Source organism: Melanotaenia boesemani, chromosome 16 (genome assembly GCF_017639745.1).
Source record: "Melanotaenia boesemani isolate fMelBoe1 chromosome 16, fMelBoe1.pri, whole genome shotgun sequence".
Taxonomy (NCBI): domain Eukaryota; kingdom Metazoa; phylum Chordata; class Actinopteri; order Atheriniformes; family Melanotaeniidae; genus Melanotaenia; species Melanotaenia boesemani.
In genome coordinates, this window is record NC_055697.1 from 2,903,744 (window position 1) to 2,924,818 (window position 21,075).

General features: G+C 44.2%; 1 protein-coding gene and 1 long non-coding RNA gene across 4 annotated transcripts in view; one reads left to right on the forward strand and one right to left on the reverse strand.

Moving 5' to 3' along the window:
- birc6 (baculoviral IAP repeat containing 6) overlaps positions 1-21,075 on the forward strand; it is a 128,664-nt gene that overhangs the window by 69,455 nt on the left and 38,134 nt on the right. For all 3 annotated transcript variants that reach the window (XM_042010087.1, XM_042010089.1, XM_042010088.1), the window contains exons 60-64: positions 2,604-2,803; positions 4,531-4,864; positions 4,950-5,167; positions 5,826-5,990; positions 6,324-6,495. In XM_042010087.1, the coding sequence (XP_041866021.1) occupies positions 2,604-2,803; positions 4,531-4,864; positions 4,950-5,167; positions 5,826-5,990; positions 6,324-6,495 (1,089 nt within the window). The remainder of the gene's footprint in view (positions 1-2,603; positions 2,804-4,530; positions 4,865-4,949; positions 5,168-5,825; positions 5,991-6,323; positions 6,496-21,075) is intronic.
- LOC121655445 lies at positions 12,077-15,870 on the reverse strand. Its single transcript, XR_006013204.1, has 2 exons — positions 15,038-15,870; positions 12,077-12,917 (listed from the first exon to the last, which is right to left on the reverse strand). It is a non-coding gene; the product is annotated as an uncharacterized LOC121655445 (long non-coding RNA).

Here is a 21,075-nt window from a genome sequence, read left to right on the forward strand (position 1 = left end):
AAGGCTTTGAAGTGGCAAAGCTGATGTATTGGTGGAGCCCAGTCACTGCTCTGCCTTCCAGGGAATCAAAGCCGTTTGATCTTCAGAGCAACTCAGGATGCTCCTCCAAATACTGCTTCTCACTCTTCTCTCCTGCATCTGAGTTTGATGATGGAACGACTGGCGGGAATAAACCGCTGACATCTCCGCCCTTCAGCTCCGCCGTCCAGAGGTGGTGACCCTCTGGTTATTTTTAGCTGTTTGGTTCTGCAGACTCATGGGTCGCTGCAAGGCCAAATTAATCTTTAATATCAATCTCTTGTTTGGATCACATCAGCAGAAATGTTGAGCTACATTTAGCCTGTTCTCACATCCATATTTTCTCTTTGAACTCGTCACTAGCTTGGATTGGTTGTATGTGTGGAAATGTCATCGGTCCCCACTTCTCTAATCTGTATGTACTTCCTGCAGGGCAGAGTTCTGATTAGGAAAGAAGCTTAAAACTTCACATCTGCAGCAGATGTAGTTGATATTTTGGTGGAGTGCATACAGATGCTGGCTCACATACCTGACTATATTTAAATCCTGAGGAAAGAAGATGACATTTAGGCTCCATTATGTCGTTTCCTGCTTAACAAGCTGGAGGAACTGGCTCTGAACCCCCCCGTCCTCCTTCAGTCTTGACATTCCTTTCCTCAGAAATGAGCAGGTACTGACTTGTCCTTTCCTCTCCAACGATCATGAATGAACTCCAGCATTATTTAATGTGCCCAATGCCCAGATGCACAGGCCTCCATGGGGTCAGTCTTTATTTAGACCATATATGCCTCCTTCATGTGGGTGCTGAATCCTGATAGTCTCATTATACGAGTGCTGGAGATTAGACACCTGAAAACTAGCCTGCCTGATGCTCAGTATCATGGAGTACCTTTAAGCTCTTCATCATGAAAGAATGCAGACTTAGAGAATTTATATCCAGAAATGTGGATAATGAAGCAGTGAAGCTGCATGGATGGAAGTTATTGTGCATATTGTGAATATTTCTCTCTCCTCACCATCTAGAAGCTGTGAGATTCTAATCCTGCTTTCTGTCTGTTCACCTGATGCTGATATTCATCACATATTGTTCCTTCTGTGTTTAGAAGGAAGCAGCTTCACAGCTTTAAATTCATCCTGCTGACTTTTTACCTTTTAGTTAGTAAATCCTGAACATTTCATCCTTCTTTCTCATAAATATGTGGTTTTATATATGAAGAAATATTTTAACTGTTGCTGTTTACAGAGAAAACTGCTGCTAAACCTGTTTATGTGTTTAGTGCAGGGGTCTGCAGCCTTTCCAATCCAAAGAGCCATTTTTCCCTCAGCCAGCTAAATAAAACTACTTTAGAGACGCAGATGTTACCAGACTTTTAGAAAAAGACAACTTAGAATTTTTGATAAATATCTACTTTGAGACATTTGTTGTCGTGTTTGAAGAACCACATTTAGGAATAAAAAGCCCATAGTTTCCAACCTAATGACAAAAAAAACAGATTTAAAAATGTGTTTAAAAGAGAAGGCTGAAAGAGGTGGTTATTAATTAAAGGTGAGTGAATGGAGCTATTCTGCATGCTTAAACATTTTTTTAAAGTGTCTAAGAATACACAACATTCACAATGATATTTCAATTAACCATATTAACAGTTAGGGTGGAAAGAGAGTAAGGCTTACAGGTGGCCCTTTCAGTCTGTAGCCATGCAGGAGCCTCCTTTGGCCAGTCTTTTAGCCCACTTTCTAAACCTGGCAGCACCTAACCCTGCTGTGACCTGCTGGATGAAAAGTTCAGTCTGGTAACCCGAGAAAAGCAAACAAAATCCAGACTGAAACACACCAAAGACATCAGAAGGTGTATCCACTGTTTACTGGAGCTGCACAATATCAGGAAAACATGCCAGAACACTGTTGAACGTGACCACATGACCTGTGACAAATAAATAAAGCTGCTGCTGTTGTCTCACATGAAGCTACACTGACGAAACTCTCATGCACAGACGGCTGCTGAACTTTATAGCTTGTGCTATAGTAACGCTAGTAGCGTGTTTTAGCTAACACAAGATTTTAGTAACTCTTCTGAATAAAAATGCTCAGGGACACAAGCAGATCATGTAATATGGTGTTCAGCCTAAAGACGAGAAAGTTTGATGCTTTTGTTGCATTACAAGGAGATTTGTTTTATACTCTGGTGTGGATTGAAGCAGTTTGTCTGATGAAGCAGAGTTTTAGACATGAATGGACGATGACTGATATGAAAAACAGAACAAATTGGAAAACGCCAGATCAGATGCCCTCATCAGTACCAGTGCAGTAAAGGCGGCGCCACAACACAAAAACATCAGCTGGATTTGTCTACAGCTCCTTCTGGTTGTCTGGCCGTCTTCTCTTATTTGCTGTTGAATGTGTAGCAGGAGGGAAGTCGACCTCCCCATGGAGTCTGTCAATGATCAGGCCATTTAAAAATGAAAACTGACTTGATGTGTTGGAGAATGTTTTGGTGTCCACCTGTATCCGTAGATACCGAGCAGTTCCTCCATCTACGGACCCTCGCTGTACCCGTTCAACAGGTCCTGTCTTTGCTTTCCTTTCAGTGGATCACTGCGACATGCTGAACAGCTGTCCTGAGGACGAGCCCATGATGGCTGGTGAGGAATGTCTGGATGCGGCTACAGACGAGTCCCTGCTGGAGACGAACCCCATCCAGTCCCCGCTGCAGGTGTTCGCTGGCATGGGCGGCCTGGCCCTCATCGCAGAGAGACTGCCGATGCTCTACCCCGACGTCATTCAGCAGGTGATTTAAGCTTCTGTAAAATAACCTCAATGTGTTCTGGACTTGAGATGTACACCAGGGAATCAAACTGTGTTTTTCAGGTCCATGTTCAGGACAGTCTGGTCTCCCGTGGGTCAGACCACTAAAATAACATAATGACCTATAAATAACAAAACTTCCATTTTTTTTCCTTTGTTTTGGTACATAGAAGTACAAATAACTTATCAAGATTTTTACATTTAATCTATCCTGTTAGACATCATAAACAACCTGAAATTCACTGAGAAAAAAAGTGCAGCTTCAAATCTATTTTGCCCCAGTTACACATTTACAGTTGTAACAGTTATAAAATTAAATAAATTTTATCTTTCTTTTTCTTTTCTTAAAAAAGAATAAAATAATAGCTTATCCAGGATCAGGTTGCAGGGGCAGCAGTAACAAATATCGTATAGTTTTATTTTCTATACTCATGTCTCACATGTGTGTATCGAACAGCAGCCTTTCTGTGTGGAGTTTGCATGCATCTCCATGTTCTCCGGTTTCCTCCCACCGTCCAAAGACATGCATGTCAGGTTAACTGGTCACCCCAAATTCTCCTGAGGAGTGAGTGTGTGTTTGTCTCTCTGTGATGTTCGTGTGATGGACTGGTTACCTGTCCAGGTGTACCTGCTAGTGATGCGCGGGTCGGGGTTTTTTCTGACCCACGGGTCCCGCTCTTTTAAAAAAATTGGACCGCACCAAACCGCCCCGCACCTCCGCTTCTATGTTTTTTAACCCGACCCGACCCGCCCCATTAAAACACGATATTGACCAATGCTTTTATTTAGTCTGAGAAAGGTGCATATGGTCTCCTAAATTGGCACTGGAAACTGGCAACACAAAATGTATTTTCATTTGAACGTTAAGCCTATAAACATAAATAGGCAAATAAAGTGTTTTAAAGCGTTTAAGTGTTATAAAGGACATAGCCAATGCTGCTGCTGTTGTCTGCACTGATTACCTCGTTGAACCTGTCCCAAACCTGTGATTTAGCCATTTGACCCTCCTTCTTCTTTTTAAGGACGTAAACTCCCGAACGAATGTTATTCAACACTTCTTCTTCCATCTTTTGTTGCTTGTCTGCTTGGCGCTTTCTGCACGTAGTCTGCGTAGCCTGCGTAGCCTACTACGCGCCTACGTGGACATTACGTTATAAAACGTGACCTGTGTTTAAATAACTGATAAATATTTTGTCTTACATATTATAGTAACAAAATGTAGACATTGATTAAGGTGTTTATTTTCAGTTTGACAAAAAATAAAATTAATAGATAGAACTAGATATTTCAGAATAGTAAACCACACCAACCCGCCCCGCAGTGAAGCGAAAATTCTTTGACCCGCCCCGACCCGAACCGCGGGTAACCCGCGGGACCCGCGGGTTAGAGGGCGGCCCGCGAATCACTAGTACCTGCCTCTCACCTGCTAAATGCTGGGATAGACTCCAGCTTCCCCACGACCCTGAACTGGACTAAGCGGTGTAGAAATGAATGAATATTTTAAATGTGAAAATTATAAAGGATAAGATAAAAAAAAAATCACGAAGTAGTTATAATATCTATATAAACAGATAAATCCTGCCACTGAGTACTATGTACAGTATTATCAATATGATAGACAGTTCCAAGTCAGATCAGTCCAAGCTCTTCTGAGACTGGTGACTCGACATGTCTGACCTCTCTTCTCTCCTCTTGGATGGGGACCCCCAGGTCAGCGCCCCGGTGGTGCCCTCAGCCACGCAGGAGAAGCCCAAAGACAGCGACCAGTTTGAATGGGTGACCATCGAGCAGTCCGGCGAGCTGGTGTACGAGGCGCCGGAGTCCATAGCTGCAGAGGCACCGCCCATCAACAAGCAGCAGTCGCAGTCATCTTCATCATCATCCTCCTCAGTGCAGACCACGTCTCCCATCCCCGCCCACTCGTTGGCGGCGTTCGGCCTGTTCCTGCGCCTGCCGGGGTACGCCGAGGTGCTGCTGAAGGAGCGGAAGCACGCCCAGTGTCTGCTGCGCCTGGTGCTGGGCGTCACGGACGACGGAGAGGGCAGTAAGTCTGGAACACTTCACGTCCACCAACGCCGACTCAAACATGGCGACACATATGAACATGTCTGCTCTGACCTTCTCCTCAGGTCACATCCTGCAGTCTCCGTCGGCCAACGTGCTGCCCACGCTGCCTTTCCACGTCCTCCGAGCGCTGTTCAGCAGCACCCCTCTGACCACCGATGACGGCGTTCTGCTGCGCCGCATGGCTCTGGAGATTGGCGCCATCCACCTCATCCTGGCCTGCCTGTCAGCGCTCAGCCACCACGCCCCTCGCAACCCCAACGCCAGCAGCAGCGTTTCTGAGGTACAGTGGTAAAAACGTCTGACCTGCCATGCGTCTAGCTGATTCAGTCTGAATGAGGCTAGAAGGAACACAGATGTCAGTATGACCTTTGACTAAACCACCAAATGCCATGACTGGAGCAGATTGATGACACATGCACACGTCTGCAGAGGGTTATGGATCGAACGGTGAACTGATGTCCTGTCTGTCTGCCTGTGGATGGCTCTGGTGCCAACACTAACAGAGAAACTAAGGGAAAACATGTTTGTCATTATCGATGGATCTGCCACGTCGGCTTTTATTCAAGGCTCTTTGTTTATTGTTTTTGTATGTCTGTCCTGTATCTCTCCTTGGACTGTGAGCCCTGATAAACGGCTTAACTGTTCATTCTTAACAGTCCTCGGGGTCAGGTTAAAAGGAAGTTGAACAGGTGGAGCTGATGAAGTGGATGATGAGTTTATGAGTCACTGAACTTGTTTTAGAAACTTTCAATAAGTTTTCCTCTTAGCTGGTTATCATGTAAAAATGTCAGATTTATTTTCCTTAAATGCAAAACTGACTTTAGTGCTGAGTTTTACCGATTGTCCCTGAAGGGGATAAATTTATCTGAATGGAAATATAAGTTATATTGATCAGTGAACCTATAGTATGTTTTTTTATTGTGTGTGTGTGTTTGCAGCCACAGATATCCAGTTGTCATGGTGGGGGGACCAGTGAGGAGCAGCAGCTGTACTGGGCCAAAGGAACTGGTTTCGGCACCGGTTCTACAGCCTCAGGCTGGGATGTAGAACAGGCTCTCACCAAACAGCGGCTGGAGGAAGAGCACGTCACCTGTCTGCTCCAGGTAATCCTACCAGTCTGACATCATCAGTACACATTTATTTTCAGACCAGGGGTGGTGGAATTTTTTTGTTTCCAGGAGAATCGCCGTCTCTGGGTTTGAGTTCTCTTTCTTCACCATTACTCTGCTTTTTGTCTAAGCTTTCTTTTCACAGTAAAAACTCTTCCCAGAGGTTCTTTCCTACTCCTCCTGGGGGATCCTAAATCATAACCTGGTTCCACGAGGCAAAATAATCCCTGGAGTTTGTTCTGGATCTGGGCCAGGGCCTCCTCCCAGGCAGATCTGCTCCAAAATAATAATAATAATAAAATAATCCAAAGGTGTTTTGTTCGGCAGGTGTTGGCCAGCTACATCAACCCAGCAGGCTCGAGCGGCTGCCACGGTGCTGATGCCTCCTCTGCAGACGGCAGAGCTCACAACAGCTCAGCTCTGCCAGCAGTCCTGCAGGAGTTGCTGAGCCAGTCCTGCCTCATCCCTGCCATGTCCTCCTACCTACGCAACGACTCAGGTAGGTCCCACGCCTACATGTTTACAAGGCATGAAAACGAAGGTAGTGAAGCAGAGGAGTAGCTGCTCTCTGCAGCTCTGTGTGTTTCAGTGGAGTTTAGTGTCATGCTTCAGAAGGAGGAAAGTTAAAGTGTTAGACATAAAGCTCAATAGACTGGGCAGCCAGGTATCCATGGTAACAAACCTGCATCTCTGACAGCGTTCATCCTCCAGTGCAGCTTGTTGCAGCTTCAGCAAAACTTGTCTTTTTCTGCCTGAATGCAGTTTAACCAGCAGAAAAGTAGTAACAAGATTCGAGCGTCCAGATCAGACAGATACAGCTTCATAAAGCACTTCAGATGCTTCTGTGTTGCATCGTTCTTCATTCACACTGCAAAGCCTCTCAGAGCCGACGTGGACAGATGCTGCCCAGAGAGCTGCAAAATCTAATTTAGTTTATTTTTTTTTGTTTTTTCTTTATATTCTTTTTTATTTTGTTCTGTTTATTTAAAAAAACAAAAAAGCTTTTTGCCATCAAGACTAACAACAAAAATGTAAAAGTTTATTAATGTGCAATGTTCCTGCAAAAATAAACTAATGAAAGTAAATTTCATTTAATTAATTTATTTAGTTTTGTTTAAATTATTTTAATTTGGCATAATTTAATTATTTTGTTCTCTTTTTCTTCAGTAAAAGAGAACAAATGAACTTACTGCACTAAATGTTTACCTTGTTTTCATATGAATATCAAACAGAAGCGTTTATAGTTGGGCTGGGCAAAATATCGAGATTTTCAAATATATCAAGACTTTATCAGACGCAATATAGAAGGAGGGAATGTCGTTTAGATAGCTTGTTTTGCGTTAATAGCATCTTTTCTTTTGCATTTTGCACAGCTGTATTTTTATTATGGTCATTGAAAAGTATTTTTAATTTATTTTAGGAGCATTTAATTTAATATAAAGGTACTTTAATTTCAGTCAGCTGTTTTAATGCACATGTGCTGCTGATCCTTAATAAAAGTGTATATAGCACTGAAGGCCGTCTCTTTGGTTACTTGACAAAAATAAATAAATATATCAAGATGTATATCGTATATCGTGATTCAGGTAAAAAAAATATCGAGATATAATATTTAGTTCATGTCGCCCAGCTCAGATTTTTCTAAGTCACCTGTCTTATGATAAAATAGGTTCATCATGACAGTGATAGCATTCATTCCTGTGGTTATGGGACAGAAGAAGTATGAGGAGATGGAGTTAGATAATTCTTCCCCTCACCTCTTGACTTCCGCAGCACCTCCCCCAGCTCGAGTCCTCAGCTCCTGCTTTCAGCTCTTCGCTCCTACAGTCTCCAGACTGGATCTAAGTGAAACTTTTTGACTGATTGCGAATCATCTGTTTCCATCAGGTGTATGGCACCTCAAATCCCTGATTCAGATCAACATTTTCAGTGATGTAGATGCAGCATTCAGCTGGTTTATCACTTTTATAAAGAGGTGAAACTCTGGAGTCTGCCAGTAGAGTAACTTCAGGAATATCTCAGTTATTATTATCCTTCTTCCAGTATACCAGCACAGGAGGGGAAACGTTTAGTAATCCAAAACAACGTGTTGCAGTGTCTTGTTGCTGCCAGCATCCTTGGATGCTGAGGTGGTGAACGCTGGCGTCGGTGCAGCGTGGTCTTTGTCTGGTTCTGGGTTATTCAAGGATGCATGCGGTGGAGGTGGTACCAGCAGACGGAGCTGCAGGTTCTGACGCTGAAGCTGAGCTGGACTTTGTCTTTTAGATTACATTCAGCACTTTGAAACAAGTTGAAGGTTTTGTTTTTTCCTAATGTCTGTCCCCCTCCCTCTGTGGTGTTTGGTAAAATGATCTCAGGTAATGATGGAGTTCTGGTAGAAATGGGTGTTTTCCACACACTCCTGTGTTGGTGTGTTGATTCAGACCTGCAGTCAAGCTACGGTCCTCCAGCAGAGCTCGGTGGGCTGCAGCCCCGCCACCATCGGGTCAGCCCATCACTCCCATTTCGTCTCAGCTCCTCGGGGACTCGCTGCTTATTCGTGCCGGGCTGAGTCTTTGTGTTCTGCACCATGTTGTAGTTCCAGCTTCTGAAAATCATTTTCACTCTTAAGCAATGATGCGAATGTCGTAAGAAACCACAGCAGCTTTTTGAACACTCGTAGGTTGGTACGATCTATATGAGAGAAAGAGGTGAATCAGCCTCGGTTTAGACAGTTTGTGTGTAAACAGAATCAGAGGAATTGAGTTTCAGTAATTTTGTGTTTCCTTGTGCGTTGTGTGTTGTAGCTTATCACCCGGAGCAGGTACGGCTGAGTGCACGCCACCTCTTTGTTTGCTGAGTGTCGCAGGCATATCTGGAATGTGTGGATGCTGGTGTGTGCCGAAGCGCCGCTGGTCTCATAATTAAATCATGGTTGATAAAAAGCATTGTTAGCGTTTGTAATTGCTCCTCATTATCTGGTGAATGCCACTGACCCACAGCGTCATGCATGTTTGTGTGAACTTTCTGCCTGCTGTCAGCTTCAGTATCAGCACGCTTTGTGTTGACATATTGTTAACCTGCTTTATATCATTTTAACTGATGTAAATGGTGCTAAATGACCACACATTGATGTTTGGGGCCATGCTGTTTCCCATCAGGTGAAAACTCAGGATTGTTGGATCACCTTCTGATTTCTACTCGTCCTCCGGCTGCTTCCTCTTTATTATGTTGTCATCCTCCGTTGCTTAGTTCAGCCTCAGTGTCTCACTTCACTGCAGTCAGTGGAAGCTTTACCCAGGCATGTGGAGTCGAGCATTTTGTTGGAAAAGATGTCACAGAATCCCTGTGGGTTGTGTCATGAGGACTGTAATCCATGAACAGTTGTCATGACATAATGTCTGTGGTGTTGGAAACATCAAGGCCTTCGTTCTTATCACATCCTCTGAGGTGGCAACACTCGCTGCCTTATCCCTTCCAAGATTTAGAGAATAAGCATTGTGAACAGGGTGCACGTAATTTTCACCAGTAAGAACAAACACAGCTGCAATTTAAAAAGTCTGTTAACTTAACCATTTGCTAAAATAAGTGTGCCTATTCATTTTTCTTTTGATGACATTACCGTATGCTTCATTCTTTAAGTTTGGAGACTGTTTAAAGAGCAACCGTTCATTAAATAGAAAAACATTAGAAAAAAAAATCTAATTAGAAAAAATGAAATAAGATAAAATGGGGAAAAAACAACCTATTTATCTTCCAAAGGAGATTGTGATGTCAAGATGTTGGAATGCGGTTGGTGTAGCAGAAGACAAATTCTCCAGAGATCACAATGAATTCTAGCAACGACGGAGCTGATGATGTCACAGGCTGTGTTTGTAGCCTAGCAACAACAGAGCTGATGATGTCACAGGCTGTGTTTGTAGCCTAGCACTGACGAAGTTGATGTCACAGGCTGTGTTTGTAGCCTAGCAACAACAGAGCTGATGATGTCACAGGCTGTGTTTGTAGCCTAGCAACGACGGAGCTGATGATGTCACAGGCTGTGTTTGTAGCCTAGCAACGACGAAGTTGATGTCACAGGCTGTGTTTGTAGCCTAGCAACGTCGGAGCTGATGATGTCACAGGCTGTGTTTGTAGCCTAGCAACGATGGAGCTGATGATGTCACAGGCTGTGTTTGTAGCCTAGCAACGTCGGAGCTGATGATGTCACAGGCTGTGTTTGTAGCCTAGCAACGTCGGAGCTGATGATGTCACAGGCTGTGTTTGTAACCTAGCAACAATGGAGCTGATGATGTCACAGGCTGTGTTTGTAACCTAGCAACAATGGAGCTGATAATGTCACAGGCTGTGTCTGCAGCGGTACCAGATAAGATGCAAACCACCAGAACAACACGGATAAACTCTCTGGGTAAATAATATGGATGAAAGCTCACAGCTAACTGTCCGATCAGCGGATCTCTTGGAGGTGTTGCAAGAGAACTGCAACAACTCCATCTTTCAACTTTCTGCGAACTTGGTCTCGGTGAAATACACAGTACTGCATTCTTTACATCCTTCTGTGTCCTTCTTCACGCTTCAGGCTTGTCCATGTTGTTAGCTAGCAGCCTCACTTTGAAAGAAATGTTTTAATGTCGTCGCCAGCGAAGTTCATCTTGGAATATTTAGTTTCAGAGTTGTGATTTGTTTCAGGACTAGATGTTGCCCGGTTCTGCTGTGAACAGGCCAGTCTGGTTCTGTGGTGGCCGATGATGCACACATACATCATGGTTTTACATGTCGTACACTTCCAGTTCAGAAATGTTCGGGTTTCTGTTTCCTTCAGACGGCAGCGTCAAACACAAGTTTTTCCTCTTTGGTTCAGTCTCTCCTTTCCTCCTCCTGCTGTTGCCTAGCAACCTGTGATAATTTTTCCTCTTAGCCTAATTGTCCCCTTACTCCATTTTCCTGTGTTTTGTTTTACAAAAATATAATTAGTGTTTTCCAGACACCCACAGAGTCTGACCATGTGTCTACATTTAGATTAACATTTAAATGAAGATACATAAATAAGAGGGCATTGTTTAGGATAACTTCAATTGGTTATTTGCTTTGTACTGCTCCACACTAATATGTATCATAGTGGTTCAGCGTTTTTTGGGACTGGCATGGTCTCTGATCCAGTCTGATCCAGCTGTTAGACCTTCATTTCTCTCTCCAGTCCAGTCAGCTCAGAATATTTCTCAACTTTAATCATTAGTCCTAGCAAAGCCTTTAGGGATAAGTTACTAGGACAGCAGACCTATTTGGGCCTAATCTGGGCCACTTCTGGCACTCACAGCCCACATTTGGGCCAGAATAGATAGAATGTAAGTTTAATACATGCAGGTAACACCACATATGTAACTCTGTCGTGTTCCATCACTCATGCTGGGTGGACTTGACCATGATGCTGGACTGAAATCAGAAGACGACTCGCCTGTAGGAGACTGGCTTGTAATTATTCACCAGTACAGATCCAGTCCAGACCATTTAGCTCAAAAGGCAAGGCCAGTGTGTGTGTGTGAAAGCTTCAGTGTGTGTCCTCCGTTTCATTTACAACTTGAGTAGCATTCACATCAGATTTGACAAGAAGTGCCTGAGCTGATCCACAGAAAACCACTTTAAAATCTAAACTGGAACCCATCCACTTCGAGAACCAGAGTCCAGTTGGAGACTAGACCTGGTAAATGTAAATAAACTAAACACAGCTCCTTTATCCATGTGGATCTGCAGTTTGTTACCACTTCAATTCAGTTCCTGGGGCTTTCTGTGGGATGGCTGAGAGATGGGTTACCATCATTAGTGGAAGAAACCATCCTTCAGTTCTTCCTGGCTTATACTCTTTCAGTTATCAAGATAGTTTGTAAAGCTGTACCATACCCATGACTCTCCAGTTTCTCTTTTATTTAAAAACAGCAATGATTTCTGAATATTTGGCTTCTAAAAACTGTAGTTCCATTTCCATGACGGCATGTATAATATATATAAAAAATTACCACTGGGATGTTTTTCAGGTTAAATCTCCATTACAAGACCTGCGGTTTCCTTAGAATGCTGCTCCTGTGTTTAAATACGACCTGTCACACAGTACATCGCAACTTTATTCAAATATTTGTAAAAAACATTTTGAATACAAGGAAAGGATTGCTGACACTACCCTGAAGTCAACACAGATAAATAGAGAAATCCACCACTCTTCATGGACAAAGAAAGTGGAACGTCTTCCCAGTTTCATGTTCAGTCAAGTTTATTTCGTTTAATTAGGTTCTATCTTGTCTTGTCTTAATCGGGAACACATCAATGTTTGTGTCGTTCTGGGCATGGCAGGGGCCTCAGACGCTGCACAGGAAGGTTTTCCAGGGCCTCTGACGTCCTCATGTTTCTGGCCCTGCAGGCGGATTGGTGGCCAACATTGTCCCCGGGACGTTTCCAAGCTCAATTTTTACAAGCTGTACATCGCTGGCATTCCCACCACCTTCACAGTTAGATCACAGAAAATTAAAGATTCATTCCTGTTGGTCCCAAAATTTCAGGGGTGTGGCAAGTTTTTATCCAGCCCTTTGTTATCTCCCTGGAACGTAGCTGTGATGTAGAAATATGGCTTCTTCCTGATCCTCACTCACTCTGTCCCCCGTCCTCCTCCTCTCTGTGGAGTAGATGTTCATGTCCAACTCCTTCCCTTCTGCTCCATTCCAAGTCTTCCCTGATGGCAGGGTTTACCTCCAGCTGTGGACGTCACAGTGTGGTGTAGATGTAAACAAATACAATCACAAAGAGGTTAAGGAACGTGCCAATGATGCCTAACAAGGCTAAGATGGACTCTTCCTGCTCCTCCTTGGCCTCCAGTGCCCGCACATCATCAAGGGTTATGACGGTGGTGCCCATGATCCTGATTCTCACCTAACCTGGCAACGGGACATTCATCTGGAAAAGAAGGAAAAGAGAGTCCATGTTAGACAGACATGCTTGTGTTTCCTCCTCCACTGCTCACTTTTGTCTTCCCTCCATCCGTTTATCCACAACAACCCAGCTGAAGCTGTGGGTGTAGGAAGCCCAGCGCTGTAAAGCCTAACAGTGAATCAAACAAACAGCAGCTTCCCGGGAGGACTGAAGATGAGCTGGAAGATGAGCTCAGACTCCTGCTCTGCAGTCAAGCTGTTATAATGCCAGCTTGTGGCGCTTGTGGCGTTTCCTCAGGTTAAAAGTAAGCGTGGTTTAATTTCGAGCCCACGACATCCACTAAGTACAATAAAGTTCTTTGTTTTTAAAAATAAAAACCCTCCCATGCAGACACGATGCGCCCAAAACATTCCAGAATAAACCGAAAGATAAAGCTGAACAAATAAAATGTTGGTTCAGGCTCCTTTAGGAAGCGTTTTTTTAAAAACTGGACTAAAAATAGTGATATGACCTTATGAATGAGAAGTGTTTCAATACGTTGCTTCAACATGCCAGAAGTCATGTGACCACACCAACTGAGGCCTCGTTGCGTCAGACCCGAGATTATCAAGTTTCAGTCCTTTACAATTTTATGACTACACTAACGAAATATTCCTCTTGTATAAGGAGCTTTTTTCCTACTTTTCCCCTTTAAAACACTAAGATAAATGGAAAAGCTTTTAGATTTAAGTTGAACCATGATCTAAGGTTATCAGAATCAAAATAAACTAACCTCCTTTTATAATTTATATCGACAGAAACAAACAGAAACTCTGGTGTCGTGAACGTTTCCTTTGTTAACCCTTAAACCTCCATCAGATCTCCCTGAGGTCCATCTCCTCCACCACCAGGAGCGGTGGTGTGTAGCTCTGTGGGGTAAACTGTGATGGATAGCTACCCTTTAGGTGATCTACGGAAGTTTTCCAGGCATTTCTATCCCATCCAGGAGGTTTGCAATCAAGCCACTAAATTTTATTATTATTATTTTTATTCAGAGACTCTATCTGGTAAATCCACAATGATCCATGATAACAGCATTATTTATCACATTTCACCATAAAAACATCACCATCACTACTATGTTGCTAAGAGACCTCTTATTAGACCTGGACATGATGATGAAGCCGCTTCCTGTCAGACTTTCCACCAATCAGAGAGCTTATATTGACGGTAACGTCCAATCAGGAGCAGCCAAAGATCAACCAGTGAGCAGAAAGTTCTGTGTGTGTGTGAAAAGAAGAAAAATAAAGCTCCTCTATGGCTGGAATAAAGCCAAGAAGACGTTTCTGATGCACGGTGGCGCCACAAAGCAGCTGAGCTGGAGTTGGTTTAGTGAGGATAGCAGGTAAATAGTAGCAGGAATAACTGGAAATGAGGAAAAAGTGGAAACATGGAAATAGTTTCTGTTGTGTGTTTGTTTCAATAACAATATTTTTTCTCCTGAAAGCCAAGACTTGAGAGTACTATGAGATGAGAAAAGGCTTGGTCACTGTTGATCTGTGTGTTATTTCTACAAAGTTCTGTTAGTAATAAATTCTACTTTCTTCTTCTGGTCGGCCTTTATGCTGCTACATCTATTCATACGTTCATTTTACATCATTTTAGCCTCATAATCTGACAGCTGAGGCTGGAAACATGTCTGATGCTGACTAAAGGGTTAAAGGATTAAAGGGTTGAGCAAATTTCTGTTTTTTTAATAAAACATGAAATCAAAAACATGAAAAATGTCTGGAGTTTAAGAGTTAAACTGGGTCAAAATTGAGACGGAGAGACATGACATTCGTGGAGTAATGAAGCCCCATCGAGGCTTCTCCTCCACCAGAAGATGGAGCTCTTTGGTCCCACTGAAACATTTTGAATCAGTGATGTGTTAAATGAAGCAGCCATACCTTTCGAAGCTTCAGATGTCATCAGTCACATATGAAACAAGCTCTGAGCCTCTGCATCATTTGCCCTTCAGAATTTTACATAGAAAGTAGTTCCTCAGGGCAGAGCTTCAGCCTTCCTATGAAGACGTGGAAGATGTGGGACTCCTCTCTCTTTGAAATCTGATAAATGCCCATTAAATGAAATGTAAACTAACAAAACTGAGGATTGTGACTTACTTGAAGCTGTTTCAGGTGTATGACACCATCTGGCATGCTCTTCAGATCCTCGTAGGAGGACAGTGGCTTTAAAGACATCCTACATGTGGAGATCCAGGAGAGGAGGTGGGGGTGAGCTTGTAGTTATAGTCCCGGTGGTGCGAGCATCAAACAAAGTGTTGGAGAGAGAGAAAAGAAGGCAGCTCACCACTTTCTCAGTCCTATCGTTGATCTGAATCACCTGTTAAGTTCAGCAGTCTACCCCACCCTCACCCCAACTTTCCTTCTGATCAACTTCCCTCTGTTTAACGGTCAAACACCATCCGTCTTTCCTTCCATCCAATACAACTACACCACCTCCCTCCACTTCGTATCCTTAAATCTACACCCCTCCTCTGGTTGCTCAGCACACCTCCACTACCTCTGGACTCCTCTGGGCATCAGAACGAGAGCTTTTCAGAAAAGAGACGCTATTTACAGAGCCGATGCCGACGTCTGCAGGGAGAGATGATCTCACATCAGACCAGTCTGGAAGGTGATATTCCAGAGAAACGTTGAAAAAATTCCCATTCAGAGGGAGTCTGATCGGCAGTCGCTGTGCCACCACAGGTCTGCCCCCGCCGCCAGTGGTCTCCAGCACCAGTTAGTCACCGTGGGAGGAATGTGCATTGCATAACCAAGCAGAGCGAAGGAGAGGCAGGGAGGACGGGTCCTGATGGCCGTGGCAATGAAGGAGAAGAAGCATGAGCACGGGAGAAGGAGGGGGGAAGACGGAGGGAGGGGGAAATGAGATCGCTCACGCTTACAGCTGTCTCCTCCTCTCCCACCGTTGTGGGGGCTGGTGGCGCACACACACAAACACACAAACGCAATGCCTTCCACATAAACAATAGGAAAAAATGGGAGAAAAAAAAAACTCCAAAAAGGAGTAAAATGCAGCTGCACGGCACGATGCTCCGGGTTCAGTCCAACATCAGCAGACCTGCGGGGAATGAGGGAGGGTGGAGGAGGAGGCAGGGACATAAAGGATGGATGTGGCTGGGTGGAGGACAAAGATCTGGGGCTCTGAGGAGTGGAAACAGATACCATGCCTGCAGAGCTGTCCATTCTCTGCTTCACTTCCACTGTGTTTTCTCCTCATGGAAGCCATACCTGCTGCTCAGCGGGGTTTCCTTTCATTAGCACATCCGAAGCCAGCTTGAAAAAGGCTCGTATGAAGGGAAGAAATGAGGCTGAATGGTGTCACCAGAGGGTGGCGGTACAGGTTTTGGGGGGGTTATTCAGTAGAAACCATAGCTGCACTAACCATAAACTAGGCGTGCTAAACATACAGCCCGAGGACCAAAACCGGCTCGCAGAAGGGTCCAATCTGGCCTGCACAATCAATCTGGTAAAAATAATTCTAAAAATAATAATAGACCACGGGGGATTATCACCTTCAGTCCTCAGTACACACTGTCAACAAACACACACACATCAACACAAGGTTGTTTTCTCTGGATTATATTCCTGAATCAGTTGTCATCCATAGTCACACAGACATCCAAAAACAGATCTGGGAGTAATCAGATTACTGTAATAATCTGATCTGACCAATCTACATAATCTTCTGAAATACCATTTTTAAAAGATTGTTGGTGCATGTACTGTCGGTTTCAGAGTGCGTACATATGTAGTGGCTTTCTCATATTTTCAAAACATCTGGTCTTTGTTAAAAATGGTGACGCCCACAGTGTTATCGTTAGCTGCTAATGTTAATATATGTTAATAAATAATGCTTCATTTCATTCATTTCATCATCTCTGTGTGAGATGCTGACTCTGGACAGAAGTGACACAGCTCCTTGCACATATACAGCTGTTAAAAGATTAAATAAATCAGATATATGGGTCTACATGCACAAAGACATTGGGGAGAAATCCAAGTGTGTTGAGGTTTCTCATCATGTGCTGCTTTATCTGATAAAGGATAATCAGATTATGCTGTGATAAATCCAGAAATCAGGTAATGATTTATACTGTGATTTGCTCCAAATAAGTTCTGTTGACTGGGCAAGTCTCTGGCTCATCTAGTGGTTCACCTGATGAGATGCTGCTCTGCTCTCCTTTCTTAAAACAAATTCAATCTGCTCTTCTTATCTTTCAGATTATTTATGAATATGATGAATGTCTGCTCATAATGACGTAACTGACTGATCGGTGCAGCCTTCACCTGTGTGATGTTATCTCTGATTTCACTGTAGAACCAAAGAACTGAGGATTTTAACGGCAGCAGTTACGACTGCATGGACAAAGAAAAATGTCTGGTCTCATGTTTGTTGTTTTCAAATTTTGCTTTATTCTGTTATAGCGTAACCTTAGTTTCTAACCCAGTTCATACGTCCACACGGCCTATTTCAGCACAACATTAAGTAAGTTGACGAGCTGGCTTTCTAAAGAAAGTCTTTCTGCACTAAAATGGAACCGGTGCTCTGAAATGGCAAAGAGCTCCAGGCCACTTCTTTCTGCTTGTTCCACACAGTCCTGCTTTGATGCACATTATCTTTGGTGTCCACTGAGGCAGACTGTGTGTTGGCGGAGACATGTCACAGTCTGAATATTTCAGCTCCTCTCTCCACTGTTGCTCTGCCCCAGAGGGGTCAGGAAGACCCGACACTGTCCAGCCACCCAGCCTGAGTCACAATATTATCCACCCACTCGCTGCGATCTGCATGCTCAATGCTTTCTTTCCCCCGAGAAGTCAACACACACCCGTCGCTTACAGCAGCAACCAGCCCACGCACACACATAACGACACACTGGCTGATGTTGCCTGGCTTTGTGTTTGTGACACATACAGTGAAGGATTTATTTGGCCAATAGGGGCAAAAAAACATGCTGACAAACGACAACAGGACATCTTCTTGTGGTGAACTATCCGATGCAAGGATTTCTTCTGCAGGGAGCTACTGTTTTAAGTCGTTTCCACAGAAGAACTTCACAGCATCAGTTCGGAGACTGATTTTCCAAACTGGGAAGAGTTTCAGTGATGTGGGAAAACTCCTGTGAAATGCCTGCAGCATCATGTAGCATGGCCCAGCTCTGTGAAGTATCCCTGTTAGAAATGCGCTCCCGTCTGCTGTCTGTGCTTCTATAATTGGTATGTAATCAACGAGGAGTTAACCAAGCTTCCTTTAAGACTCTTCTGTGTTTACTGTGTGAATGCCCCTCGTCTGTTGCGCTCCCCCCCCACAGTGAAATACCAGCCATCAGTCAGTCTGTCAGCTGTAATTACAGGAGCCTTCCTATCTACACATGGGAACATGGGCCCGAACAGGCCGTAAATAGGATGAAAAGTGATGCCGGGGCCACGAGTGGACAACAAGGTTTTAGGGTTAATTAGAATTTCTCTGCTTGACATTTGATAGCAGCGCCGGATGTTTCCGTGGTGGATTATTAGAGCTGTTAACAAGTCTGAACTGGACACGGATTATTGGAGACGAGAAGTTTTCCATAAACTGAAAAAACGCCGGACTAAAACTGAAACTTCAACTAGGCCTGTCGCGATAAGCAATAAGTCAATTAATTGAACGATAAGAAAATAAGAGCACGATAAGTTTGCCGGCCGCGATAATTTTTTTTCGTCCCCCCTTTACCATAGACTGTGTATGACAATAGGTTTCACTATGGATTATTTCGACTAAACGCTCTGGTTTCTTGCGGAGTGATCTCTCTAGTGTCACACTTGACTGCAGCATGTTGCAGCACGAGCCGGTAAGCCGCATTTGTTTTGCACGGCTGCCAACACGCAATGGCCGTGAGACTTGCGTATTTAAGTGGCTTCTCACGCTCTCGCGCTAAACCTCCGATTCTCATGCTGAAATATGTAAATAATAGATGCAAGCATCTCCTCTTTTATTGTTTCGCTGCTTCCCACATGTAAGCAGAACACACACATTCTAGCTTACGACGTCAGTACAAAGCCCCCACTTCCTGGTCTACCGTAATAACCCCTGTAATCCGCAGGCACATTACGCAAATAGAATCAGCCTATATACTACCGTATATGACAAAATACACATTAAGAGCAATGCCGGCTAATCGAGAGGTTTGGGAGGATTCCCAGTGGGCCGCATAACTTTTGGGCCGGTGTCCCGGCGTATGTGAATGTGGTATCCCAGCTAACTGCTGGGTTGTAGTTACTTATAAGGCCAACAGAGGGCAGAATGACTTTGTTTCACAAGCAGTAGATTTTGAAGAGCAGAAGAAGAACACGGGTTTTTGTTCGATGTAAAGTGCTGAAGTTTGGTTCGTCATTAAAACCGGCATGCTTGTCTACTTGTCTGGAGTTTATTTGAAGATGCAACAGTGAAAAAGGCGCTTTTATTTATTTAGTTTATTGACCTTTGAAAATGTGTACTTGCATTATTACGGCATAGGTCACTATATTAGTTGAGAATGGTCTCAAAATGACACATTAGCGCTCTGCGCAATATTATCGTTTATCGCGATAATTTCTGAGAAAATTTATCGTACAGCTAAATTTGTTATCGTGACAGGCCTAACTTCAACCATAACTATTCAGATTGTTATTCATATTTGTTTTTTATTCTTGCATCTACACTCACTGTGCTCTTCATGAGGTCCACCTTCTAGTACCGGATCATCCTCTTCATCAGGTCCACCTTCTAGTACCAGGTTGTCCTCTTCATGAGGTCCACCTTCTAGTAACCGGTCGTCCTCTTCATGAGGTCCACCTTCTAGTACCAGGTTGTCCTCTTCATGAGGTCCACCTTCTAGTACCCGGTCGTCCTCTTCATGAGGTCCACCTTCTAGTACCGGGTCGTCCTCTTCATGAGGTCCACCTTCTAGTACCAGGTCGTCCTCTTCGTGAGGTCCACCTTCTAGTACCGGGTCGTCCTCTTCATGAGGTCCACCTTCTAGTACCAGGTCGTCCTCTTCATCAGGTCCACCTTCTAGTACCGGGTCGTCCTCTTCATGAGGTCCACCTTCTAGTACCGGGTCGTCCTCTTCATGAGGTCCACCTTCTAGTACCGGGTCGTCCTCCTCATCAGGTCCACCTTCTAGTACCGGGTCGTCCTCCTCATCAGGTCCACCTTCTAGTACCAGGTCGTCCTCCTCATCAGGTCCACCTTCTAGTACCAAGTCGTCCTCCTCATCAGGTCCACTTTCTAGCACCGGGTTGTCCTCTTCATCAGGTCCACCTTCTAGTACCGGGTCGTCCTCTTCATGAGGTCCACCTTCTAGTACCGGGTCGTCCTCTTCATGAGGTCCACCTTCTAGTACCGGGTCGTCCTCCTCATCAGGTCCACCTTCTAGTACCAGGTCGTCCTCCTCATCAGGTCCACCTTCTAGTACCAAGTCGTCCTCCTCATCAGGTCCACCTTCTAGTACCAGGTCGTCCTCCTCATCAGGTCCACCTTCTAGTACCAAGTCGTCCTCCTCATCAGGTCCACTTTCTAGCACTGGGTTGTCCTCTTCATCAGGTCCACCTTCTAGTACCAAGTCGTCCTCCTCATCAGGTCCACTTTCTAGTACCAGGTCGTCCTCTTCATCAGGTCCACCTTCTAGTACCAGGCCGTCCTTGGGATGAGAATCTCCTGTTCCACCACATCCCAAAGCTGCTCTTCTGGACTGAGATGTGGTGACTGTGGAGTCCAGTGAACTCATTGGCTTCATTTACATGGAGCACTTTTCATCCAGTCAAACATCCAATCAAAATAAAATGTGTCATTTAAACACATCAGCTGATCCGATCGACCTCGATCAGAAAGAATTTTCGGTCCGATGAAGAGGGGCGGTTTAAACCTTTTCGTGATTGGATCAGCAGGGAAAAATATCCATGTCTAGACTCATTCCCATCACTTGTGGTGGATGTTGTTTCTGAAAACACTTCTTCCCAACTAGCAGCACTGCGCATGTCAAAGGCTTCATGATCGTATTAAATCTGTCCATCATGTAAATACAGCTGATCGGATCACTTAATCCAGCGTCCATGTCAACATGTCAGCTGGAATGTCCGATCAGATTGATTTCATTTAGATAGATGAAAAATTGTCC